We start from the raw sequence: 26,030 nt of genomic DNA on the forward strand, positions 1-26,030 counted from the left end.
GAGTTATACCATGTGTCTGAGAGCGTTGTTCAAATAATTCTGGAACTCTGTCAAGCTTGGGGCTGTCACCACTTCCCTGGGGAGCCTGTGTCAGTGCCCAGCCACTCCCTGGGTGAAACACCCTTTTCTGATATCTAAACTAAACCTCTCCTGACTCAGCTTCATGCCATTTCCTCAAGTCCTGTCACTGGTCACCAGAGAGAAGAAATCGGTGCCTGCCCCTCCACTTCACCCTCTGGGGCTGCTGGAGGTACACAACCAGGGTTGCCCCATCCCAGGTGCACAGTCTGGCACTTGCACTTGTTCAGCTTCATGCAATTGCTGATTGCCCATCTGTCTGATTTGTTGAGGTCTCTCTGCAGAAGCTCTCTGCCCTCAAAGGGAGTTGGCATTGGCAAGTTTATTATTCTTAGTATTCTTCTGAATCCTGAGTCTAAGTCATTAACAAAGATGTTGAAAAGAACTGGAGCCCTGCAGAATCCCACTAGTGACTGGACACTGTGAAATTCACACCCAATTTGCCTCACACCTCAGGCTCCATTGCCCCTAGAGTAACTCCAGCTTTCCCCACCTCCCACCTGCCTTTTCCATATCAGTACATCTGTGACCTAGATAGGAGGGAAGGCAGTGTGAACTCATCCTTTCTCAGCTGGCTGCTGCTTTCCAAGGCTCTCACAGGAACAGAAGACTTTTTGATTCAGCTCACTCGACTTCAGCAGCAGAGTTGTGCCTGTCTGGGTGCAACCTCTTGCCTCCAAAGAGACAAGTGGCCCTGGAGGAGGCAACTGCACCTCAGGCTCCCCAGACAGGATCTCTGCTTGTGAGAGGACCATAGGGTGTCGAAGAAGTGCGTGGATTCTACCTCTGCATCTCTGACACTTCTGTGGTCTCTCACACTTGGCTGAAGTTGGCAAGTTGCATTTCAGAGCAGATGATTCCATGAGGCATTGGGGTGAGGGGGCAGTTTAAAGGAACTGATGTTGGTTAGTGGGGCCTGCTTCACCCCGCCAAAATGCTGGCTGAAGGACTGCCCTTCTGCTGCAGTGTTATTTTTCCCAACAAAAAGCAAGAAATTCCTAGGATAACATTTTAGAACAGACATCAAAATAGGTCTATGTGGTTGTGAAGGGGTAACTTAAACAACGTGTTTATTTAAAAAGGAATCAAGTAAATTTGGTGTTGGAATTGTAAAATATATAAACTTGGAGAAATAAACATACAAAAAGAAGCAGGAAATCTGCGTGGCCACACTCATGATGGGGGAACCATTGTCACACTGCCTCTATTTCAGAGCTCCCCATTGTGTCCTGATGTTACCACCTCTTTATTCCTGTAGATGCATTGCCTGTGGATCATCCCATGTGCTCATCTGATGCTGGAGCTGTGGTTCTCCTCTCAAGTCACTTGCTGCACTCTAGTACCAGTTGACACCTTAAAGCACACCCAAAATTATCTTGGCCTTTTCCCAGTCTTCTTCTCCCTGAGGGTTTTGCACAGGTATGTTGTTCCCATCACTGCCCTCCCAGTGCCCTCATGCCATGCCCCTGTCAGAGCTCCCTGCTCTTCACAGCCTTTTCCTCTCCACTGCCACCTCTGTCAGGATTAGAGAGCCCTTAACACAAAAAGCTTCACCATCCTCCATCAGGTAGAAGAGTGGTCACTAAGTCTTGGCCACAGGGTAAAGAAAACTCCTTGAGTTTACAAACCTTACAGCAGTGGGGTTGTAGATGTCAATGCCCAGCTCTTCCCCAGCTTGTGTTAAACCCACAGGGACTGATGGATCCCAAATAACATTCTCCTCTTTCACCAAGGGCAGGGTGTAGAGCAGAGATACTTGGGGCAGTTTTGCCAGCAGGAGCACGGTGTGAGGGAGCATGGGTGGGTGTTTAGCATGGGGCTGTCCTCCCAGGTGATGGGCTGATGGAGGCTCTTTGGAGTGCCAAGCAGTGCTGGCTGTGCATGCTGCTCTCCTCCAGCATCCCAGAGAACACTGCTGCATAGGGGGGTTGTCTAACAGCACAGGGGAGGTGGAGGAGAGTGTTATTCTTGCTGGCTAACACAAACATAGTTTTACATATCCCAGACAGAACAACTGTCCCCATGGAGTGCTTGAAATGCTGGAATTCACTAGCTGTTTTCTTTGGACACTGGTGTGTTGTATCTGGACAGAAATTGAGTCATGCTTTTGGACTCAGTACATCCGCTAGTCTGCTGTGCCAAGGAAACTTTGCCCACTACTAGGACCTCTTCCTGTTTTATAAAGAGCAAGGCTGTTTGCCCTGGTTTATGACCCTCTGGAAGAGAGAATGAAGACAGCTCAGCCAGGGTCATGAGGAGAGCTGGGGCAAGGCAACTTCTCAGGCTCCAACCTGATGGCTTCATCTCTGTGCCTCCCATCTGGCAGTCCTCACCAGTTCTGAGCAGCAGAATAAAATACACAGCATAAAATCCCAGCACAGGAGGCTAGTGATAGGCCTCACCTAAGGAGCTGTCTTACAGAGAGTGCATGGCCCTCAAAGAGTACCCCAAGTAACAGGTGCTGTACAGAGTGCCCATGAGGTGCTTAGCACACACGACCCAGGGCTGCTTTCACAGACACTCAGCTGTGAAGCAGTTCCTGGGAGCAGCCAGCAGCTTTGAACCCTTCTGGGATGTCACTGTCGAGTTTGGAAATTATTTTGTAAATGGGTTTCTTCCAGGAGGGGTCGGCATCCTTGCCTGCCCTGACGGCGCTGAAGAACTCCTGCAGTGTCAGGCTGGCCACCTCCAGGAACCGACCTGGCACCTGCAGCAAGACAGGCACCAGCCAGTGGCACACCCTGTCATGGTCCCTCCTTAATCCCACAAACCCCCTTCCCTCAGATCCCCCTGCTCACCTCGAAGTCGTTCCCTTTGTTATAGTGCGTGTTGAGGGCACGGAAGAGCTCTGAGTCCCGGGAGACCTGGAGAGTGCAGGCATCCACAACGCCTTCCAGCAGGGCCTGCCGGGCAAACTTCTCCACCTGGATGTAGTAGAACTCACGGAAGTTGCTGAACCACTTGATGAGCTGGGAGGTGATGCAGCGGCTGAACTGGTGGGGGAGAGCAAGAGGATGGTGTTATGCCAGCTTGGATCCTCCCCACCCACGAGGCCCTGCAAACCCAGCCAGGCACTGCTGGACTGGCCCAAACCCAGCCCTGCCCCAAGGCTGCAAAAGCCCCAGCTGGAGCAAACGACATCGGGGTGTCCGAGTGTTCTCCACACTGAGACTCAGATCCCAGCTGCCCTGCAGTGGGAAGGCATATTCATGCTGTGCTTTAATCTGAATATCTGGATTGCACAGAGTGAAGAGCTGACAGCCCAGGTGTGCCAAGCCCTGTGCACCTGCTCCTGGGCAGCCCAGGCTGAAATGAGTGCTGTCCCCCATCTCCTGCCAGCAAGGCAAGGGAACACAAGAGCAGCCCTTTCCTCATGGTTCCCCAGGGAGGCAGGCTAGATGCTACACCACATGGAGCCCTCCCTAGCACCAGCTCTGTCTGCTGCTCTTTTACCTGCACATCAAGGAAGTAGGTCTTCAGCAGAGTGGAGCTGGGGTAGCGGGTGAAGAAAAACATCAGCTTGGCTTTCTTCAGGTGCCCGGGGGTCAGCGCCTCCTGCATCTGCCTTGGAGTCAAGGAAAGCCTACACATAGCAAACCCTGAGCACCACTCCTGACACACCCATGCCCATAGCCCCTCATGGCCTGTCAGTGGGGCAGAGGGGGTTCATCCTTGGCTGGACAGCCACTGGTTATTTCTTTGAGAATCCCTGGGAAAGCTAATGCTCCCCACAGTCTTGTGAGAACTAGAATTTCCATGAGACACCTGTTCATGGTTTAGGATGATATGACCCCCAGTATGGTCCAAGAGCAGGCTTGTACCCACACCTATGCTACAGCCTCTGACCAACCCTGAGGAGTGGCAGTACCCCTCCATGGCTTAGGACTCTTTTCCTGCCTGTGTAGCCCCCTGTGGAGCAGCAGGGACCTTGGCCTTGCAGAGACTGGCAGGGGCAGTGCCAAGCTATGGCTCCAGAGGACCAGGGGAGCACATTCCCCAGAGACCTTTAGCTGCCCCCAAAGGATATATGGGTCAAGGCAAAGGGCGCTCCGTCTTTTGCAGCTGGCAGCTCACTGTGGCCATCCCTGCCAGCTGGCACTAGTGCTGGGCTCTCCATGTTGGCAGGGCTCAGGGGCAGGGGATGGTGCTGCTGCTGTCTCACAATCGATGACCTCAGTTTAACAGTGCCCCAGTGCAAGTTGAGGGGCTCTGGACAGCCCCTCTCCAGAGCAGGTGGGCTCTCACGAGAGTTGCTGCTCCAGAGGCTGTGCTGGCTGTAGCCCAGCAGCTGGCTCAGCAGCTGGCTGTGCTGGACAGGGGTGGCTGAGCCCAGTGAATAACCCATGCTGGGTACCTGAGAGGATTTTCTGACCGCCTTTGAACTGAAGGAGCCAGCATAAGAGCCCAGGCTCTTTCTCGAAGCTCCTGGCACAACTTCAGCCTGGGGTGAGCCCAGGGAGCCTGGTGCATTCATGGGAGATGGCTTAGCAAGTGGCTTTCTGCATTTTCCACCAGCAGAATACTCTCTACTGGCATCTGGCCCCAGCGTTGGAAGGTTGTGCTGCTCCTTCTGGATGTGGCTGTCTGCCTTTGGCCAGGCAGTCTTCAGGACAGAGTCCACTACCTGGGATGTCACCACAGCCAGCTCGTGCTTCAGGGCCTGTGAGAGTACCCTCACTGTCAAGGGCAGGCCACCTGTGTCACCACTGTCCTCAGCCTGCTCCAGCCCACACACCTCCAGGACACTCCTCCTGAGAGGCACTTTGCATGGATTGCTGGTGGCAGTGCCACTGTCCTTATTCAGTCTATCTTCAGGCCTTCCAGGCAGTGAATCTTCCTGGGTTTGGGCAGAATCCTCAGCATCACAGACTTGGTAGAACTTCTCCTGAAGCCACCTCAACTGCTGCTCTAGAAAGCAGAGCTGCTCTTTCAGCTGCTGGCAGCCCTTGGCATGGGAGCTGCTCCCTGTGGGAGCCACTTGTCCAGCTGTCCCCATGCCCTGCTGGGGCACCCTTGGCTTCCTCTTGCTCTCCTGGGGCATCTCACCACCCCTTTCCCTCTCATGCCTGAAAGCTGCCTCTGGGCTGGTGTCAAATGCCTGAGGGGCTGGTGGGAGGCTCATGCCCTGGATGATGCTCTCCACCCTGGCCCGCTTGGCTCGCAAGTGCTGCTCCCGTGGGTGCTGCTTGGAGAGCTGGTCCCCATCAGGAGCACAGGGAGCTGGGGCACAGGTCCTGGGGAAAGCCAGGGCTTCTGCTTCTTCTCCAGGACTTGCACCACGTTTGTAGTCATGAGGTAAGGCCACTGCCTGAGAGGAAGGGAACAGAATGGTGGGATCCAGGTTCCTGCCAACCATTGTGTGGCTGAGGAGCTGTGGTATCAGGGATGCATTGGGGGAAGGCAAGAGAGAGTCATTCTGGAAACAGGGCTCCAATTTCAGCCCCTGGCCATGCCCTGAAGTGGCACAGTCTCTGTCCTGCTCAAAGCCAGTCCTGCTGTCCATTGTATCTTCTTCCTGCCTGGACAGACTGGCAGGCTTCCCAGATGTTTGATGTTCAGCCTGCTAGTGGTGTGAAACTGGAGAAAGAGCAAGAAACAGGACCTCATACAGCAGTTTTCCAAGCACAGAGCCAGAGATTCCTTTTTCCCAGATTTCCGTGGCTCCCCTGCTAAGCCTATTTCACCAGGAAATGACCCAGACAGAAACCTCCAGGCGCTGCAAAACCTGTGAGCAGGCTGTCAGATGTCACACGACAGCAGCAACGCCCTGGGCACCGCCACACCTCCCACCACCAGCCAGGCATACACCGAGATGTTCAGGCTAACGCAACACAGGGTTCCTAAGTGCTTGGCAAAACACTGAATAAAAGAAATGAGGATGGGGATTATCAGGGAAGAGAAAAAATACTGAGCCAGCAGCCCCAGGCTTAAAATTGTCGTGCTGGCTCCAAACAGGGATCCACCCCCTCCACTGTTCCCCGCTTACACAGCTTTGCAAAAGGTGTAAAACATTGTATCCTGGGCAATTACACAGTAACTGTCCCTGTGGGATGTTTCTTCCTTGTCCACTTTAATTAGCAGAAGCTTTACAGCACTAAATTAGGACATCTCTTGTCTTTTCCGGACACCTTTAAAGTCTGAGATTCTTTTGCTATTCCCAGAAATGCCTGATCATATTCAACACCATCAGTCTCCTGCCCTTCTCAGTGGTTTTTAGCAGGTTGCCTTTTTTCAAACACCCTTGAATTTCTCTACCTTTTGCAGAGCCATAGTCTTGACAAACCAAGTATTTTCTGGGTTATCTTACACCAAATGTTCTGTGTTGTCTCCCCACCCATCCTGACCATTAGGGTTTCGATTTTCTAAGAGTCTGCTGTAGGGTCTCTAGGTTTATCCACAGCCAGCACAAGGCCGGGGTGCCAGCAGCTCTCAGCATCATGTCTCGTTGCCCTTGTGTTCCAAGCTTCACCACTGCCTGCAGCTGCCTCAGCCTGCCCTCTGCACCCAATAAAGTCACACAGCAAACGCTTGCAGTCATAGATTCCATCCTTAATCCTTTCCCCAAAGGTGTGGTTCCTGTAACCTCACTTGTTTTTCTCCAGGAACGCCTTCTTTTCACACTTGCTCACAAATTCTCTTTTCTGCTGTGCTCAACAGCAAGGTCAGGAGCTTACCTGTCACCTGTGCTGAGGCTTCCCAGCCCCCTGGAACCTGGGTGTTACATCCCTTTTAAGCAGATAGCTCAGAGCTGGAAAGGTGACCTCCACTTTCCAAAGGTTTCCAGCTCTACCACTTTATTCTGGAGATTTGGAAGGAGGGAACAGAGCCTCCAGCCCGAGGCTGTAGCAGCTCGCTGTGGATGAGCCCTCACAGCATCCCTGGCACAGCAGGAGCAGAAGGTGCTTCCCTAAGCAACACCCCTCCTGCTGATGCAGCTCTTTCCCCACAAAGTTAATAGGTGTGTGCCGTGGTTCCTGCTCTTACTGGCAGCTTTCACCAGTGCCACCCGTCAGAACTCTAAAAAGCAGCCGAGACTCCTCTTACCTGAAGAAAAGGACGGGAGCGAGATGAAGATGCTCAGAAGAGGAGGGCAGAGCGTCTTCTCCAGAGCTGAACCCGCCGCACACGGGCTCGCTGGGCGCTGCTCGCTGGGACAGCCGTGCGCGGGGCAGCGTGCGGTCCCTCAGACCGCAATTGTCCCCGGGTGTCCCCAGAGCCCTCGGCAGCTGCCACATCGCTGTGCGGTGGCCGCGGTGCCCGGCCGAGCCGCAGGGGCAGCGCCGCGCGTCCTCCCGCCGCGCTCCGGCCTTAAAGAGGGAGTGGGGAGGCCGGAGGCAGCCAACCAGCTGGGAACGACTCCTGAATATGCAGATGGACACCCAGGAGGTCAGCTCCGACACCAGCGTCCAGCCACCTGCCCTGCTGTCTCACACCCACAGCCCCTGGAGCCAGGCAGGCAAGGGCTCTCAGATGCCGAGCTGCTGGTGCCCAGGTGGGCAGAGGCCCACAAGAGCAGTTTTCCCCTGGAATTTGGCTGGAAAACCCAGGAGCCAGGATGGTGAACTGTTGGTGAGATGATGCAAATACACCAGGTTGACAAGCAGTGCCACAGGCAAGGAAGGAGCTGGCCCAGATCCCACCAGCTACCCATCTTCCATGGAAAGAAGGCATTTCCAACATCCCACACCATGGGGGCACGGAGATGTTTTGGCTGTCCTGGAGGTCTGCAGAGCAGGACATGTCCAAGAAACGGGACAACACAGGAAAAGCAGCCACACAGAGTCCCTTGTTTGTCGCAGGGTGCTTCACCTGCAGAGCTGCCTCACTCCCAGCTGAGCACACCCTGACCCCAGCCCCAGGACAAACCTGCCTGCCCCAGCAGCATATGTGATTGTCAGACACTTCTCACGCAGGAGCTGTGGGTGGGTGAGCAAAATCCAGCCATGCATGCCACTCCTGGGGCTTCATCTGCTTTGCTTCCATGTGCTTACTGAGAGCAGCAATGTTTACTGTATTCATTGGGTAGACAGGAGGCTGTGGTTAAAAGCAGTTGACATCAGGTGGTCAGTATTGTTCAAGGATATTAGCCTTCGAAAGGCAGATCACAGAGAAATCCCTGGCAGAGAGCATTTCTGGCTCAGTAATCTTTTATTAGAACAGTCAGCTCATCCTCAAAGCTTCAGAGACTATCCCCTGTTGGTTTTTATTCAACATCCTTCCTTTGAAAATGATCTCATATTTTGAAGCTTGTAGTTTACCATTCATATATTATTAAGCAGTGGCTAAATAAAGCACATGTGCATAACCCAGACTTGGCTCCCTGAGAGATGCCTGGCTGCCAGACAGCCCTTTATATCTATCCCAGGCTGATTCTCAGAATCTGTAAATAGGTTCCTTGGGTTTTCTTCCACCTGTGGTTCCCTGCCTGGAAGCAGAAAGAAAACAGAATCTAGCTGGGGAATTCTCAAATGTTTTCAACATACAGAGCAAACCTGAGGAGCAGGGCTTACTTATGGGCTAATCTTCCTGTTTCCCACGGCGAAATGACCTCACTGCCCGTTTCTAACCATGCAGCATCCCAGTGGGTGATGCTGGCGGCAGCATCATCCCACACGAGCTCAGCCCCACGGTTTGCCAAGGTGAGCCGGAAAACCGCAGGTACAGCTGCCATACAGCAACGCAGAGCTGCTTCAGAGAAGAGCGTCACGAAACGACACTTTTCGTAATGCATAGGGTTATTTATTACACATTACAATACATGTACTGTTACATACAATAGCGTCTATATACCTGTTCATATAAACACATGTCATACATAGATATTTTATACGTATGTGATCCATAAATAATACTATTTAGTATAACATATATAGAATGCATTGATACATATATTATCACGTATATGGTAATACGTTATGAGCGGGCCCTCGCCCCCCCGCCCTGCCCCGCAGCCCCGCCCCCCGCGATGGTCCCGCCCCGCCGCTCCCCTCGTTCCGGGCGGCTTGGTGCGGTCCCGCGCGCTTCCGCCTCGCGCCGGGCCTGGTTCCGGTGTCCGCCCTGCGGCCCCTCCCGCCGCCGCCGCCGCCGCCGCGATGGTGCCGCTGTGGCGGTCCCGCTGCCTCGGCCGCGCGCTGGGCCGCTCGCTGCGCGCCCTCCGACAGGTACGGCCCGCGGGCACCGGCCGCGGAGAGCGGGGCGGCGAGGGAGGGCGGCGGCTGGGCGGGCGAGGTCGGCGGCGCCAAGGGCACCGGGACGCGTCCCCTGCTGCCTGGCGCTCGGCGCCGCCGCCCCGGGCACACGTCAGGGCCGGGCGTGGGAAGGGGTGGCCGGGCTGCCCCCCAGCCGGGGCCGCGGCGGGCGCGGCGCTGCCCGTTCCAGCGAGTGCCGCTGCCCCGCTGCCGCCCGGCGCGGCCCGGCCCGGCCCGGCGGGAAGGGCGGCGGCGCTCGGAAGCCCTTCAGCCGGTCAGTTCTGCCGGTGCCGCTGCGCCGCCGCCCTCGGGCTGCGCCGGCCCCGCCTGCCAGCGGCTGCAGCATTCGCGGCCCTCGCTGCTGGCAGCCGCCGGCCTGCGCCGGCAGAGACATCCCCGGCCCCGGTGCGCCCGGGGCAGGAACGGCAGCAAACCGGTCTGCGGTTTGTTGTTTAAATTCTCTGCTCGGTTTTCAGGGCAGTCACTGAACCGCTGCAAGCGGCGTTAACCTCTGCTGGCTGCAGCGTGGGCTGGCAGAGCCCAGTAGCTGCTTAACCCTGAAGTTGCCCTTGGCCAGCTGGGTCCTGTCGTTCAGTGACTGCGGCACACATCTTCCGTTTAAACAGCAAACACGCCCAGCTTCATGTGTGCACACATGTATGTGCATACCTACGAGATGAGAAAGGTCACTTCTGTTCCATTGACCGGCTTGAGCCTTAGAACATGAGACTTGATTTTAGACATCCTGTAAATGTAGGCGAGCATGTGTTGACAACCGATTGAAATGTAATGACACGTTTATGTTTATAAATGTGTGTGTATACATATCAAACTGCATTATGAATAACTTACAAGTAACTGTACAGTTACAGTTTGTACGCATATGTAGAGACAAATTTATTATAATGCAGTTTAAACAAGTGTATTAAAGTGGCATTTTAGCAATATTCACACTTTGTCAGCTCTCAGTGATGCTGTGCAGTTATAAAGAACAGGGAGAAATCAGATGAAGTATTCAGACCTTGCACAAAGCTAGTCTGAAAATCAGATTTTAGGCTGAATGCTAGTTAACCTGTTAGATGTATTGGAAAAGTTCTGGTAGTGGTTTGATTTCCATTTGAGCAGCGATATGGGAAGTAAAATTTGATTATGATGCAGTACAGGCTTTTTGGACACAAATCTGTGATGACAGAAGTGAAAGCAGTAGTCATGTATAAAATTCAGAAGTGGAGGATTGAATGGGAGGAGAGTGGAGTCAGTGAGGAAGGATTGACTGGGTTTTGTCTGTCTGTAAAAGAAAAAAAGGTGCTGAATTCATATCAAGTAGAAACCATGAATGTGCATCAATAGCCTGTAGCAGGTAAGAAGTTGAGGCAGGGGCAGGCAGACGTTGAAGGATACATGAAAAAGTCTACAGAAGAACTGGTCTGGAAAAGATTGGTTTGATCAGGAGCTACGTAAAATGCTTTGAGAATCAAATCCTTCTGTTCATCTGGACAGGAGTTCGTAAAGAACTTTTTCTTCCCTGTTTGATCCTCCCCTCATGCTGGAGGAGTTCTGAGCCTGTTGTCTTAGTAACAGTATCATTCACCACTCAGCATTATCTCCATCCCATCTTGGCATCTGCCCTCCCAAGCTATGTATAACCCCTGGAAGCCCTGCAGTGGGGTTTTCAGGTGTTGCAGTGGTTTGTGCTCATCCTCGTTGAAGCAGCAGTTGATTTGCTCTCAAGGAGCCATGGCTGGAGAACCAGTTGCTGCTTTGCCTGTTGTTGGAGCTGCACAGCACTGGCCCTCTGGTTTGCCTGCGTTGAAATGAGCTGCACTGTCAAGTTCATCAGATTCCTCACCTGAGCTGGTCCCTCACTGTTGGTGTACTGGCTGTTGCTTTAGCTGATGTATTCCATGCTTTATGTCAGTGTGTAGTGACCTACTGAAAGGTGATGGCTCCTTGAAAGGTGTGGCCTGGGATGTTGCATGCCAGGGTCACTTTGACCTAATAACAGTTGTAAAAACAATTCTGAGAAGTCATGTGAAACGAGAGGGAAATATTAATCACTTGGTACGTGAGTCACTGGTTAATTAGAACAAGGCTTCTTTCCTGAAGTGAAGGCTGCCTTTTTAAAGTGACCCAAAGTGCTAATGCCAGGTAGCAAAGCCGAAATATTTTTATTCTCACTGAAAAAACTCGAGTAGAAGGCAGAGGGTGAATTTAGTCAAGTGATCCAGGAACAAGTTCGATCAGAATGATTTCCTTCAGGGAAAAAAGGGAGCAGCAGGCAGCCCTGGCCAATGTCTCCTGAAGCTGCATGTTCATCTCTGAGGTACTGTAGTTAAGAGATAGACACACGGCAGTTCTGCAGAATGTAAGCCAGAGTTAGTGGCTTCCTCCTCACATTAAGCTCTTACCCTAATTTCTTAACCTAAAAGACAAAGAGTAGAGTAATATTAATTTTTCCCTTAATTTTGCTGCAGTTGCAGAACACAGACTTGACACCACTGATGGAAGAGAGCTGCAGATGTGTTTTCTCGTGCTGATTTATTTTAGGAAGGCCTTCTAAACTTTCCTTTTGTGTTTTAACTCCACAGTAAACCGGTCCTTAGCAAATAAAATAGCCTGGTTTTGCTTAAGTCTGGGGCTGTTCCTTTCTTTACAATTTATTGTCTGTCATGCTAGGAATGCCTTTAACCACTTTTTTTAATAAAGCACGCAGGGAAACATTAATGGATAGAGGGGAATTCAGGTTGCTTGATACTCAATTCGTGATTGACTCCATGGTATCTGGGACACTATGGAAAGTGGGAAAAATATGACCAATGCAGAGTGCTGAGGATTGTGGTGCTCTAGACAGCTGACCCAGTGAAGTTAAGTTGGAGTTTGTCTTACTGATCCTGGCTTAGAGTTGACTCTACACAAACTAGATCTGAATTAGCAGGGGCCAGTGCTGCACCAAGATTAGGCATTGTAGCATTCAAGATGACTCTACAAAGTCTACACAGTGCTTCCTGCTTTCACTTACCCAGCCAGGCTTGGGGCAGGGGCTCCAGCAGGCCCTGCCAGAAGCCAGTTTTGCAGGACTGTTGGTTCAGAATCGTTGATTGCTGCAGTGAACTGGCAACCAGGGTAGCTGCATGGTGTTGTGCTGGAGTTTAGCAGTAAGTCAGACTTGCTGCCTGCATCCTTGGCACAGCTAATCACAGCTCTGTTGAATTGGCCATTGATCATTGAGTTGACTCTGTGTTAATATCCGACAAGTAAATCCATTTATAAGCTTGCCTAATTAAACCACCAAGGGCTTGATTCCAGGCCTGTTAGTAGCTTTGATACAAAGTGTTCATTGGATATGTTTCTGTACTCTGCAGCACTCACTCCTGTAGATGGTGTTCCAAGCTTAAGTACATTGTTGGTCCTTGGTCTCTGTGTTGTCTTGCCACACAGCTCCTCAATTTATTTTGATGTTTAAGATCAGTTATATCCCATCCTGCTTGCTTTGCTGAAGCTGAAATCAGGGATTGTATGCAAACTTCACTACAGATGCTGAAGGTGTGAAGGAAATCTGACTTTTACCTTAGCTGCTGGATAAGGGCTTTGATAGCTGCTTTGAGCTCTTGAGTTGCTGTTACACTAAGCCAGTCAAGTGCATTTCAGTTGTGGTTACAGTGCTATTTTCTGATTGCTTTTAAAGAGCTTCTAAAGACCTCAGTCCTGCAGGTTTGATGTGAAAGAAATGTAATAACAGTAGGGGAAGTAACTGGAATATTTTGAAATGGCTTCTACTTTTGAGCACTGTTGTGCTGAGCTAGGAGTGCAGTCAATGATTGCACAGGTATGAAGTACAACCAAAGAATGTGGAATTCTTGGCTAATTGACAGCAGTAGAAATTTTACCATTGAGGGGAATTTTGGCCTTCTTGAGTTCAAAGGATCCATAGCTTTAGAAAAAAAAAAATTAAAACCCTAGATGCTGCATTCATGCCTGTAGGAGTAAACATCCTGGGATGTTTTTTCATCATAACCAGTAGCTACCCTTTACCTTCTCATTCATAGCAAATTTTATTGGAAATATGTTCCTTCTTAAAGAGTAGGGTATGCATGAGAAGGTCAAAACTTCTGGATCCAGAACTGGAAAACGAAAGCATCAAATTTAACATCACTGCATCAAAAAGCACCCTGGGAGGAGACAAAGGATAGAGAAGGGCATAGGTGCTCTCTTGGTCTAGCACACTGTGGGAAGGTGGCATGCCTGCAGACTGGAGCATGGGAACAGTGGGTCCTGTGTCTGATTCAGATCTCAGGGAAAAACCAAAGTCCTTCTAGGATGCGTTTGTCTACTTGCAATACTGATACATCCTCTTCTCTCTGACAGGGGAACTGTACTCTGGCAAGATGCCCTCTGTCTGGTGAGTCTTACACTTTTATTTCATTTTAGACTACCTAGAAAAGAACAGAGCTGATGATGGAGGTTGGTAATAGGTCTGATTGAGGTTTATTTCTATCAGTCAGGAAGTGAAAAAGCAGTGAAATGAGCTAAGTTTCCATGGGAGTGCCTCCCTTGCCTGATGTACATGCTGCCTGATCCATTTGGCTCTGGTGAAGATTTCACAGCAGCAGCACAGTGTATTTCAAGCATTGCAGTGCTCGAAGCACATGCTGTTGCAGAGACCTAGCTCTCTAATAAACTCCTTTGAAAATTATGCATTAATATTAAGTGACCTGTCAAATCTAGTGTGCCTATGAACTCCACTTCAGTGCTTAAACTGTTTTTCCTTAGAGCTCTGTTTTTTCTTGCTGTGCTGTGTTCATGTAGCATTACTTCATTCACTTCTGATTCTACTTTGAGAAACCAGTTAACTCTGTTTTTTTGGTCTCTAGAGTTCCAATATCAACTCTTTAGTAGAGGATGGTGTAGAAATTGTGTTGCTTTTTTAAAATATCCAGTAGGGGAATGGTTCTTCCCTCTGGCAATGTGTAATTGAGATAATTATGTTCTCCAGTTACTATGCTGACTCTTTTTAAGATCACTCTGGAAAACTGCCCAGTGCCCTGTTAGAGACAAAGGACAAGAGTTCAGTTCATAATAAAAATTGCAGTGTCAGGGCATATGAGCAGTGTCAGAAGGGGATAGTGGGGTACGTGAAACTAGGAAGCTGTGCAAGTATTTCCCTGTTGCGAGTTTTGGAAAATAATTCTCTGGACAGAGAGTGGGCATAGAAGAAGGATGATGGTGGCTCATTACTCTGCTCTACACCCTCTTTTCAGTCCTTTTTTTCCTCCTTGGCTGTCTCTGCAACTGTGAGGCGTCCTGGGGATGCCTCTTAAAGGGCTGATGCCTTGCTCCTACCCCTTGTATGAGGTATAACTCAGCAGCTGTGGAGGTAGTTCCTCATAGCTCTTGCCTGATTTTGCTCTGAGCAGGATAGCTGCTGCTTTCTTTGCCCTTTTCCAAGTTACCCTTATTAGCTTTGTTGTCAAGCTATAACTGTTTCCCCCATCTGTATAAATCTTGATGAAGACAAGACCAGTGTTCTTGGCAAGCTCTGGGCAGGTTTGATGGCACTGAGGTGGCTCTGAATGGATATATTCCCCATTTGGTCCCAAACTTCTTTCAGGGTGGGCAGCGGTGTCCTCTGCCTTCTTTTATCTGATGGGGATACTTGAGGGCTGGACAATATTGCTGTGGGTAACTCCTTTCTCATTCACAGGTGTGTCTGGGAGCCAAGGACTGGCTTACACAAACAGCAGGAAGCTTGTGTAAGTATCCACAGGAAAACTGTCGTGTGGGGAGACTGGGGCTGCTCTAGCCATGATAAGATTTGAGGTCTGAGAAACAGAATATGCTTGGCTGTCATGAAACCCTTGTGTGCATCGTAGGAACATGGTGCTAGCCCTAACAAAATCTAGGTTTTGCAGGTTGAAAACTGAAAACAAGCTTTGTCCGCAATCAGATATCTAGGGGAGGGACAGGAATGAGGAAACCAGTGATAAATGGATTTCTACTTGTTGATTATCTGACTAGAGGTGTTGTTTGCTCTGTGATAGTCTTCTGGTAGATTTTCTTTTAGGAGTAGTGGGGTCATTCACAGAGCTGTTATTCATATGTCAAGGTTTTCATTACTGAGATGGTCTTATAAAAATGCATTTGGGTAAATAACCATAAGAGTACATGCATAAAAGCCTGAAATATCAGTCTACGTACAAAGTAGCCTGTGCTAGAGGAAATGCTAAAGCATGTTTGTTTCAGTTTTCCAAATGTGATGTCAGTAGATATAAAAATCATCCTTTGGAATGCTTGAGATTGCCAGCTCCCTGTGAAGAAACATGGTGGAGGGAAATAATTGGTTTTTGGATGCATTGCCATAGGCAATTTATGGTGCTTTTCTCTTTTTTTCCTTGTTTTGTTTGTTTGTTTATTTTCTTTGGTGTTTGGTTTTTGGGGGTTTTTTGTGGGGTTTTTTTTTGGAGGGTTTTTTGGTTTGTTTTTTTTTTTTTTTGGAGCCATCTAACAACTTCTGTAGAGATGACAGTCCTAATCTGGAGGTAAAAAAATTGCTGCTGCACTAGTCTTAGGTATTGCATGGGCTGGCCAGGTCACCCTTTAATCGGTATTTAAACTACAAGGGTTCTGTTGGATTGTCTGTCTAAATTAAAATTCCATACATGTCAGTTCTCGCTGAGTTTCTGAGAGCACTCATGGATGGCAGGATGTAATGTTTCCTTTCTTACTGGATTGTTGCAGTTTGAACAGTAAGTATGAGTCCTTTGGAACAAATGCATCAGAACAGCTGAGCAGCCTTTCACATCAGTTAAGCAAATGTAGATTCTGTGATGTAGCTTGGTGCCGGCAGCCTGCGGAGGAATGATCTTCTGTGTTCATACTTTTCTGTCTTTCTGCAGAGTCAATAGCTCCAGTGTCTTCACTGTCCGCTACTTCAGAACCACTGCGGTACATAGTAAGTAAAAAGTCAGGAATTCGTGTGATGTGCCTCTTGCTGTCCTGCCAACAGCTACCTTCCATCCTTGGTCAAGGCTCACTGCTGTCCTGCCTGCATGGATGACTCGGTTTATATCCCCAGGGCCCTGAAGATTTTGTCTGGCATTCCTGTCACAATGTGGCTTTCAGTCAAATGTGAATTTCTCTGGTGTTTAAATGTTGATCAGTGTTGAAGCAAGGAGACTGAGAGCAAATGATGTCTGATAGCCTGTCCCCTTTAGCAGAGTTGTGAAGACAAGAATGAAGCAATGCCATAAATGTTTAGCTCTGAGTGCAGTCACATCTGTTTGTTTCTCTCACAGGGGATGAGGTGGTTACAGTGAACACACCAGCCTTTGCAGAGTCAGTCACAGAAGGAGATGTCAGGTGGGAGAAAGGTAAGCAATTGCCTCTTCCCTGAAATTCTCATTGCTGTTACTGCTGTGTTGGACACCTTGGGGATGCATTACAGTTCACTGGCTGGCATCCTGCTCTGTGCCTTTCAGTCTGTGACAAATGAGGCATTTAATTGCAGCTCTCCTAAGGGGTAAACATTGCAGTTACTGCCTCATCACCTCTCTGTCAGAGGTAGTGTTGGATGAAAGGAGATGTCTAAGCTGGAATCAGACTCTTACCAGATTGCTTGAGTTAGTGTTTTCTTTAGAAGAGAACTGGGGTGAAAGAGTTATGGGTTAGTGCGGGAAACTGCTGTGGGTAAAGAGGGGAGGCCAGAGCACACCTCCCTCCTCACAGTGGTCTTCATATCTGTCATTCAGCTGTTGGAGACACAGTGGCGGAAGATGAAGTGGTGTGTGAGATTGAAACAGACAAGGTAGGAGTTTCTGCACCAAAAGTTTTTCTAGTTCTATGGCAGGTACCCTGTATGGCTCCTCTCCTGCTAAGAGCTCCTAGAGCCTGCATGGCCCTGACTGTGTCTCCTGCTCCCTTCATGGAGAAAAGCTTTTCTCATCTAGTATGAAAACTTGCTGTGCCTTAAGTGAGAATTCTTGATAAACCTTACTCATCCATTTGATTAATCATCATGGTGTTGATGTTTGTTGGAACTGTAATTCTACTCCTCCTTCCAATTTGAGCACTGTGATTTTTGAAACCTGTTTGTGTTTAAACAAAAGAGAAGTCTGTAAGCCATATGTTGTCTTCAGATTGTTTTAAATTTAGTCTTTAAGTTTATCGCCCCCTGAAAGGACTGTTAAGCCTTGAAGTTCTTGCTGAATTCTCTGCCAAGTTCTGTTTTCAGCTTTGCTGTCAGGAAGATGCTGGCAGTGGGTCAGTTCTTGACTGTACCCTGGAGATCAGGCTATACTTACACTGCCAGCATCTCCTGAAGCTTCTAACTATTGACACAAAATCCCGGTGGAGGGTGTGAAAAACTGGTGCAAATAGTGTGAGACATAGCTGCTGTCTGTTCCAAATTACAATGCGAATGTGTACATTTTGACATCTTCTCTTGGGCACTTGTTCTCCAAACCATGTTTGGGAGAATTTCACTGATTTCGGTTTTCTTTTCAGACATCAGTGCAAGTTCCAGCCCCAGCAGCTGGTGTGATTGAAGCCCTTCTGGTACCCGATGGTGGCAAAGTGGAAGGGGGGACACCTCTTTTCAAACTCAGGAAAACTGGAGGTAAGTCAGGCACGTATAATTTGCGTAGGCCTTTGTGTTTCCACCTTTTTTTTTTTTTCTGAAGATGAAAGCAAAGTATTTAGACAGGTTAAATAATTTCTCCATCTGCCTCTGTAACTGGAAGAAAATATTCTATTCTATTGTCCATTAGAAAAGTGTCATTTTAGTACTTCTGAGGGGGATCTTCTCTTTTGTTTGCTCTGGAGGAGACTGAGTTCTTAACTATAATTAGTTGAGAATTCTCCTAACTCCCTTCTGTGCCCTCTTCTCTCTAGCATCCAGCCTCCTCCAGTGAGGAGTTCAAGGGTGTTCTTGAGTAAAACACTTCCACAATGGCTTTCTCTTGTGGTGAATCTTCTGTCAACTCAGAAGTGCTGAGAACATAAAGGCACTCTGCCTGAGGGTTTACTTTTTTAGGTTTGTTGGACTCACAGGTCTCTGCCAGTGGAAGCTGGTGCCCTTACTGTGGTTCTTCCTTGTCTCTCAGCTGCTCCTGCCAAGGCTAAACCAGCAGCAGCCCCTCCTCCTCCTGCAGCCCCTGAACCTGTAGCTGCACCTGCTCCTCCCCCTGCTGCAGCACCAATTCCCACTACAATGCCACCAGTGCCGCCTGTGTCAACTCAGCCCATCGACAGCAAACCAGGTGAGGCAACAGCCATTTGTTCCTGTTCTCGAGTCTCTCTTCTTTTGGGGGAGAGTGTATAAGGTTAAAGACAGCAAATAGAGGCATTTATGGTGAAGGCCTCCCACAGTATTGCCCTACATGCTCCAGACAGGATTGCTCAGCTATGCCTGGAACCTTCTCAGTCTAATTCAAGGCTACTTCCATACTGTGTTGTTTAAGCAAGGAGCTCAAATGTGCTTTCTACCTCAGGGCTTTTTCTACCTGGCTTCTGTTTTTGACTGATGTGTTTTTTACCCTCAGTGTCTGCTGTGAAGCCGGCTGCAGCCCCAGCGGCAGCCCCTCCTGGGGAGGCAGTGCCCACCAAAGGTGCCAGATCAGAGCATAGGGTAAGCTGTGAGAACAGGGGCCTTGCCAGCACTTCTGTTGCTAGGTGATAATCTGTTCTGGCATAAGCCCTGAGCTTTCTGGATGTGTTCGTATCCACCTGTACACACCCAGCTCAGTAGAGCTGTGACAGGTAGGAGATTTCTCTACATGAGGGAACCACTTACAAGTAGTGTGGAGGAAGAGCCTGGACCAATCTGGCATGGGCCTTTTTGAGGCAATAGTCTTGTCTTGAGCTCTGCTGACACAGGACAGAAGAACTCAGTGTGATCTGCTTGGATCTGCTGAAACTGCGTTGCACATTCTTAAGAGAGCATGGTTGAGCAACCTGCTTTCTTAGCAGTCTTGCTTTTCTCACGTTAGCCACATGGAAAGCTGTGCATGCTTGGAGGTCTTGAGGAATGCAGAGGTCAGAAGTAGCTATACTGTGATGCATTTCAGCACTGCTCTTCGGGTGAACTGTGTGTTGAGCTGAGCAGTGAAATAAACTCCTCAGCCTGTTGTGTTCCTGACCTAGAGTGAAAACCTTAGCCCTAGGCGTGTAGTCAGTCAGATGGCAAGAGAAGGGCCTTTTGGGTTTCTTGTGCATTTTGCCTTTGGATGAGCTTGAGGCAGCTTCTGCTTATACCTTTTTAATTTGCAGGTGAAAATGAATAGGATGCGTCAGCGTATTGCTCAGCGGCTGAAAGAGGCTCAGAATACTTGTGCCATGCTAACCACTTTCAATGAGATCGATATGAGGTGAGGAGTAAACCTCTTTTCCCCTTTATGAGTAGAAACAGGTGAAGGCAGTCATCTTTAAATAGCAGTCAAAACCTTGCAGGTTTTCCTTGGAGAGATTGGCAGCATGTCTTTTGGGACCTCTTTCTTAGGTGTGTACTATGGTCTGCGCAGCTTCTTCAGGACCGTGTTGGTGTTGTGGTGTGAGGGGGTGCATAGCTTCCTAATGGCGTGTCCTTCCATGGGAGTCACCTGCTACTTGTAATAGGGGTAGTCTCTGGTTCCTCTTCTGTGGACTTTTTGGTGGAAGACAGGTAAATGTTGAGCAGAAGATCAGAAGGGGCTAGTATCACTTGTATATGGTGGCTGTTAGAAGGCAGCAAGTTATAGCATCTGCTTTCTGCCACTGCACCAGGTTACTGCTTTTGGAGGTATTTAACTTCCAGTGAGTTGGTTCTCTAGGGCTCATCAGCCTTTCAGGTGAGCATTGCTTAGGCATAAGGCCTTTGCTGTCAGATGGTACGGTTTTCCAGAGACAGACCAGCATCCTTCTCCATCCTCTCAATAAGGTGGGGGGCTCCTGACTCAAGTGCTTGTGTGGACTGAGCACACTAATGTCTTTGGAGGGTGGGCAGCTTATGTTACAGTGCATTAAGGGGAAATTGTGCCCAAATCAAATTGCCTTGTGAAATCCTATGCTACTCCTTAAGACAAAACATGTAAATATTTGGGTCTCAGAACAATAAGGCTGGCAAAATAGTCTTGATTGGAGGGAAGTGCTGCAGCTTTATCTCCTCTCAGAGGCTCATTGAGGTGTCGCTTTACGCCAGCCTGGGGCTCTCATTGCATCTGGTAATGTAGTTTGGATTGATTACTGTGAAGTTGATTTGTGAAGACCTGTGATGGGGCCTCCTGCTTCCCACGGGGGTCAGTGTCTGAAAGGTGGAGGCCTTAATGAGCCAGTTCCATAGCAAGCTGCATCCTCATTGCTGCAGTCCTTGTGTCTTGGGAGGCACTAATGTCTTTGGGCGGTAATCCTAACCCTAAACAAGGTTAGGCACAGGAAAACAAACACTTTAAACCATGGAAAATCCTGCTCCTTGGTGAAACTGTCTCTTCAAAGACTCAAGGTCTCTGAAGGGGGAAGGGATGAACCGTGCAATTCTACAGCATCTGGTGTTAGCTTGGAATAGGCAGAGCTTGTAGCCATAGCTTGGCTGATGTTTAAAAATGGCCTCAATTTTGAGTAGTATAAACAGTGAGAAAATGTGATTTGTTTGGTCAAGAGCTGTGGATAGACTGGCACCCACTACCATAGCACCTGGGAAAACTCCTTTCATATTCATTCAACTCCCAAAGCCAGAGAGTTGGTACAAAATTGGTGTGGTGCTGTCTGGTGATGAATTTGTAGAGTGATTGAGATCTTTTCATTTGATCACTTTGATTTAATTTCCTGCATGTTTACTGCTTTTGGCATTTCCTGGTTTTTCACCGTTCTATGTCAACACAGCCACACCTGCATTTGCTGTCTGTGGTGCCACACTGGTATGAGCACTGGCATCTCCAGAGAATAGGTGGCAGCATCAGGCCTAAGCAGGAAACACACCATGCCCCATCTTGCTTCTGTGCTTGGCAGTGTGGGCCTTGCAGGTTTACCCTGGCTGTGGAGTTCGTGGTCCAGAACCAGTTTACATTTGATCCTTTGGCAGGAACTGTAGAGCCATGTTCATATCACCCGTGAAGGGTTTTGCAGCAGACTGGAGGTTTCCCATTTGGTGGTGCAGATTTGCATCCTTGGGCCTGGCACTGAAATCTGTTACAGAGTGAGGGAATGGTGTTTTCTTGGACTCCCACTTTACCAGCATTATCATTTGTTTCACAGCAACATCCGGGAGATGAGAGCTGTACACAAGGATACCTTTCTCAAAAAGCACAACCTGAAGCTAGGTTTCATGTCAGCTTTTGTGAAAGCTGCAGCCTTTGCTCTGCAGGACCAGCCTGTTGTGAATGCAGGTGAGTGGGACCCTTGCTGGTGGCTTACGGGTCTAGGGAATGTGGCAGAATGGGGGAAAGCAAACGTCCAAGTCCATGGTAGGAGTAGTAGCTTGGAGAAGCAAGTCAAATACTCAGGAAAAATGGGGACAGTCCTGCATACTGCAGCTGATTTTGCTAATGCCACTTACATAGGTAGAGGACAGCTTGCCAAGAGGGACTCAATTAGGAAGGGGGGAGCAGGAGTGGGGCTGGGGCCATGCATATGCAGCCTGCAGAGGGCTGAGCCTGCTGGTTGGTGTACAGGTATAACCAAGGGGAGAATTATTGAGGAGGACTGAGCTGTGTGGACTGTTTTCTTTCTGTCTATCCTGGTGCCTCTCCCACAGGTACAGCGAAGGCTCATTCTTCTCTGGAGTTACGTTTAAGCTAGACATGAGCAAGTTGTTATGATTTTGTAGCCTATGAAACCCTTGATCTTAGGTTCTGCATATGTAACACAAGTTTTTTCTCTTTCTAGTGATTGATGACACGACCAAAGAGATTGTGTACAGGGACTATGTGGACATCAGTGTCGCTGTAGCAACTCCCCGGGTAGGTACCTTGAGTGCTTTATCCATGCTTCCTGCAGCCTTTCATATGGGATGATCTGATAGTTTGAGCCAGCTCAGCTTTGTGCTCTGCTGCAGCAGAAATTAACTGGTAAGACTGATTGTATAAATGAGACACTTGATATATTATGGACTGCTGAGATAGGTTTTGAGAGAAGATGGACTACCAAGAATATTTTACCACTAGATTCATCTTAATAAGAGGTCTGGTAACAGGGTCAATATAGATCTCAGTTGTTAATGAGTAGGGCCAGGTTAGGGAAACTGTCTTGTCATGAATCCATGACATAGGCAGTAAAAGGTTTGAATGTCCTATCCTCTGGCTAACTTTGCTGTGCTGTTCCACAGAGATGTTTCTGCCAGGGAGAGTATGGGATAGAGTTGCAGATGTGGAATTAGTGAATTACCTTCTTGATTAGAGGGTCCTGCTATGAAGCAGAGGTTTGTTGAGGACTGAAGTTCTGTCACTGCCTTCTCCCAAAGTCTAAGGGAGGCCCAGCATAAAGAGGTGAGAAAAAGGTGCCAGCTGAAATCTCCCAGTGCCTCACCTGGGAATTTTTCAATGTGAAGCTGGCTCCAGACAGACCTGGTTAATTTTATAAGATAGGCTAACAAAGGCAAAGATGATGGCTTAGTTTAAGGTGTCAGCCCTTGATGTGTGTCGTGCCAGTTTTCCTATCACGCTGCTATCGTGTGAGGCAGCTCTGCCAACCAGCTGCTGTGGGCTGAGAGGGAGGCAGGAACTCTCTGGGGTTGTGTCTAGGTTCCATGACAGCTATCTGTGTGTCACTGCACTGAATTTGCTATTCATGGACTTTGCTTCTCCCCAGGGTCTGGTGGTCCCTGTGGTTAGGAATGTAGAAACCATGAACTTCGCTGACATTGAGCGGGCTATCTACGAGCTGGGGGAAAAGGTAAGGGCAGTTTTCTGAAGAGGGTTGGGAGGAATGGAAAGAATTGGAAATGCTGGATCGACATGTATTGATTTGGTCTCTGTGTCGTCATCTCTGACCTCTAACACACTGAGTTGTGCTGTGAGGAGTGATCCAGTTACATGGCTGGCTGTGCCTCTGCCTTCTAGGACAGCTCTACTTGTTGCGCTTCCAGAAGGCTGCAACCTGTGCATTAGTGACATGGTGTATCTTCACTTTTGTCTTTAAAGGCCAAAGGTGAGCTGCCCTGGGGTAGAAGTCTCTGTGTCAGTCTTCTGCAAAAGCAGGAGTTGGAAGCAAATGCAAGAGAATCCTTCCCCAAAGCCACTAGATGTTCACTCTAAAGACAGGATGCATTTTCAAGCAATTTGTGCTGGTTTTCAGCTGAACAAATCAATAAGCAAAGCTCTTGCAATCAGTGTTTATTCCTGGAGAGACTGGATGTCCAAACCCTTGTTCTTTGCTCTCTGTGATGTGTGTGGCTTTCTAAGACTTTATTTTTGCTTCTAGGCACGGAAGAATGAGCTGGCCATTGAGGACATGGATGGTGGCACTTTCACAATCAGCAATGGTGGGGTTTTTGGGTCACTCTTTGGAACACCTATCATTAACCCACCCCAGTCTGCCATCTTAGGCATGCATGCCATCTTTGACAGGCCTGTGGCTGTAGGAGGCAAGGTAGGTGGACCTGCACAGGGGGTTTTAGTGAACAAAGGACAGGGCTCAGCAGACTGAGGACCTTTTTCTAAGGGGTTAGTGTCACTTCTGAAATACTTTACTGTGAAGGAGAAGCAGAGACTAATGGGTATAGGACTCCTTTGCTGGCCCTGGTACTTGTCTGAGTTGTGGGCAAACTGGTTATAATCTGTTTAGGTGTGGGAAGGAAGAGGTTGTAAGGTTGTAGCCTTCGTGATAGGGAACAATTCCAGGAAGGGACCTTAACTTGTCTGTGGCCTGGACCCAGCCTGGGTGGGTGGGTAGGTAATTTTGCCAGGCAGGACACATCCAGGAGGGCCTGAACCCAGGATTCAGGGTCCAGGAAAAAGCCAGGTTTCCTGAGTTCCCAGGAGGGGAGCGTGCAGGCAGGAGCGCTGAGCTCACTAACGCCGTGTCACTCCTCAGATCGAGGTGCGGCCGATGATGTACGTGGCGCTGACCTACGATCACCGGCTCATCGACGGCAGAGAGGCCGTGACCTTCCTGCGCAAGATCAAGGCAGCGGTGGAGGATCCCCGCGTGCTGCTGCTCGACCTGTAGGGCAGCCACACCCCCACACAACCCACCCAGGACAGGGCAGCACCAGCAGGGACAATGCAGGGCATTCAGGAACTGGCAGGGCTCATTCCAGTCTTTCTCCCTCCGCTGTGATTGGAGCTGTCCCAGAGGGAATTGCGGGGATAGCTCCTACCTCCTTTCCTATTTTGTTTAATGAAGGTTTAGTATCTCACAATGCAGTGGGCCAACCACTGAATGGCACTGCCTTTCCAGAGCCATCTATGTGGCATCCTCTCCCTCACAGCACCAAACTCTCACCTCTAGCTTGTCCTATACCACTGGAAACTGCTTGCTGCTGCTGTGCTAGGGTACCCTTCCCTGCCCCTCTGTGGCAGGTTCAGCTTTATTGCCTAGCACTAAGGTTCCTGGGAGGGAGAGGAGAGGAAAGGCTATTGTCCTGTCCATGTTTTGCTTGAAAATATTTCACACTCATCTGCCTTGCAAGGGTGGTCTGACCCTGAGGCCACTTGCAGGAAAAGTTTTGGTCAGAGCAGGGTTTGAGGTAGGTGTTGTGTCATGCTTCTGGCAGTGCCCTAGTTACACTCCCTCCACAGACAGTAACATGGGGTGGCAGCTCCCTTTCTCCCTTTCCGTTGGAGATTGTCTTTCACCAGCCCAGTCACCATGGCATGAATGTTCTTGTTGGGGTGGGCAGAGCCCACTGTGACCTCTGTGGAGGTAGCACTGTTGCTGGGGACAACCCTTTCACCATTACATGCCCAACATGGGGGTGAGAAGCAGCCCCCAGCAGCTCTCCTTGGCTCACAGCTCACTGGCGGTGGATCTGACTGCTGGCTTCCTGCGTGCGGGGGCTTGGCCTGCTCCCAGCACACACAGCTGGGGGGGCCAGGCCTTTCACTGTCATGTAATCCCAGCCCACGGGTGCTGGTTTTGGGGGGAGGGGGGCAGTTCTTAATCTGATAGCGCACACATGAATTGAGGGGTGAGGGGGTTGCTAGTGCCTGCAGAGTCTATTACTCTTACCCCCTACACAGAACTTGTAACAAAAATATTTAACACAGCGGATTTTAAATGAAATAAAACTGTGCAACGACTGCAAGGTGGGGTGTGTTTGAGGGGGTGAGGACTGGCATCAGCAGCATCCTGAGTGTAGTGTTATCTGGTGGTGAGAGAAAAGAGGCAATGGGAGCTGATCCCATCACTGGTGATACTAAATTGAGTCTTCTCTGCCTGTGAACACTGCTGTCCTTAAACTCTGCCAAAGAATTTGTTCTTCCCAGCAAAGAGGAGGTTTTTAGAGCTGGAAACCATCCTTTTCTAGCAACAGAACTGTCAGAGATGGTGAGGAATTCCCAGTGCTAGCTAAAGGGCATGATGGCCAAGTAGGAGTTCTGGGACAGGCTCATAAAGCTTTTCAGAAGTTGGGTTTTTACTGCTGCAACAGGGGAGTGTTGTAATTCATGCAAGAGTGGGAAAGGCTGTTGCAGAGGGAGAAAGGAAGCAAGAACAAGGAACAGCAGAAGCTCTCTGTGGTGCTGGGTGTTTCCCCAAGAAGCTGTCCTTGTTGGGACAATACGAAATCATTCCTGGGTCATGGCAGGGTTTTCCCAGCTCTGACATCAACCTCAGAGATGGTTTACCCTTCCCAGGCAC

The 26,030-nt window shown here is 49.3% G+C and overlaps 2 protein-coding genes across 2 annotated transcripts; one reads left to right on the forward strand and one right to left on the reverse strand.

Annotated features, from left to right (window-relative positions):
* Window positions 1-2,599: 2,599 nt before the first annotated feature.
* Window positions 2,600-8,809, reverse strand: PROX2 (prospero homeobox 2). The gene is given in 6 exon segments (XM_056493319.1): window positions 2,600-2,785; window positions 2,877-3,071; window positions 3,532-3,643; window positions 4,083-5,641; window positions 7,204-7,385; window positions 8,752-8,809. Coding segments are annotated over 6 exon segments (2,292 nt in total).
* Window positions 8,810-9,051: 242 nt separating this feature from the next.
* On the forward strand, window positions 9,052-25,476 carry DLST (dihydrolipoamide S-succinyltransferase). The gene is made up of 15 exons (XM_056493458.1): window positions 9,052-9,239; window positions 13,632-13,665; window positions 14,968-15,016; window positions 16,160-16,215; window positions 16,559-16,633; window positions 17,012-17,067; window positions 17,766-17,877; window positions 18,365-18,520; window positions 18,803-18,888; window positions 19,530-19,627; window positions 21,489-21,619; window positions 22,119-22,192; window positions 23,040-23,123; window positions 23,652-23,819; window positions 24,264-25,476. The coding sequence occupies exons 1-15, from the start codon at window positions 9,171-9,173 to the stop codon at window positions 24,396-24,398; spliced, it is 1,383 nt and encodes a 460-aa protein (XP_056349433.1). The 5' UTR covers window positions 9,052-9,170; the 3' UTR covers window positions 24,399-25,476.
* Window positions 25,477-26,030: the final 554 nt, after the last annotated feature.

This window comes from Oenanthe melanoleuca, chromosome 5, assembly GCF_029582105.1.
Source record: "Oenanthe melanoleuca isolate GR-GAL-2019-014 chromosome 5, OMel1.0, whole genome shotgun sequence".
NCBI lineage: Eukaryota > Metazoa > Chordata > Aves > Passeriformes > Muscicapidae > Oenanthe > Oenanthe melanoleuca.

Bases quoted from the DNA above. Each gene is read 5' to 3' on its own strand.
- DLST (XM_056493458.1), top strand. From the start codon at position 9,171: ATGGTGCCGCTGTGGCGGTCCCGCTGCCTCGGCCGCGCGCTGGGCCGC. The intron at 17,068-17,765 runs GTAGGAGTTTCT...TTTTCTTTTCAG, and splicing joins GTGAGATTGAAACAGACAAG to ACATCAGTGCAAGTTCCAGC. The intron at 17,878-18,364 runs GTAAGTCAGGCA...CTTGTCTCTCAG, and splicing joins CAAACTCAGGAAAACTGGAG to CTGCTCCTGCCAAGGCTAAA.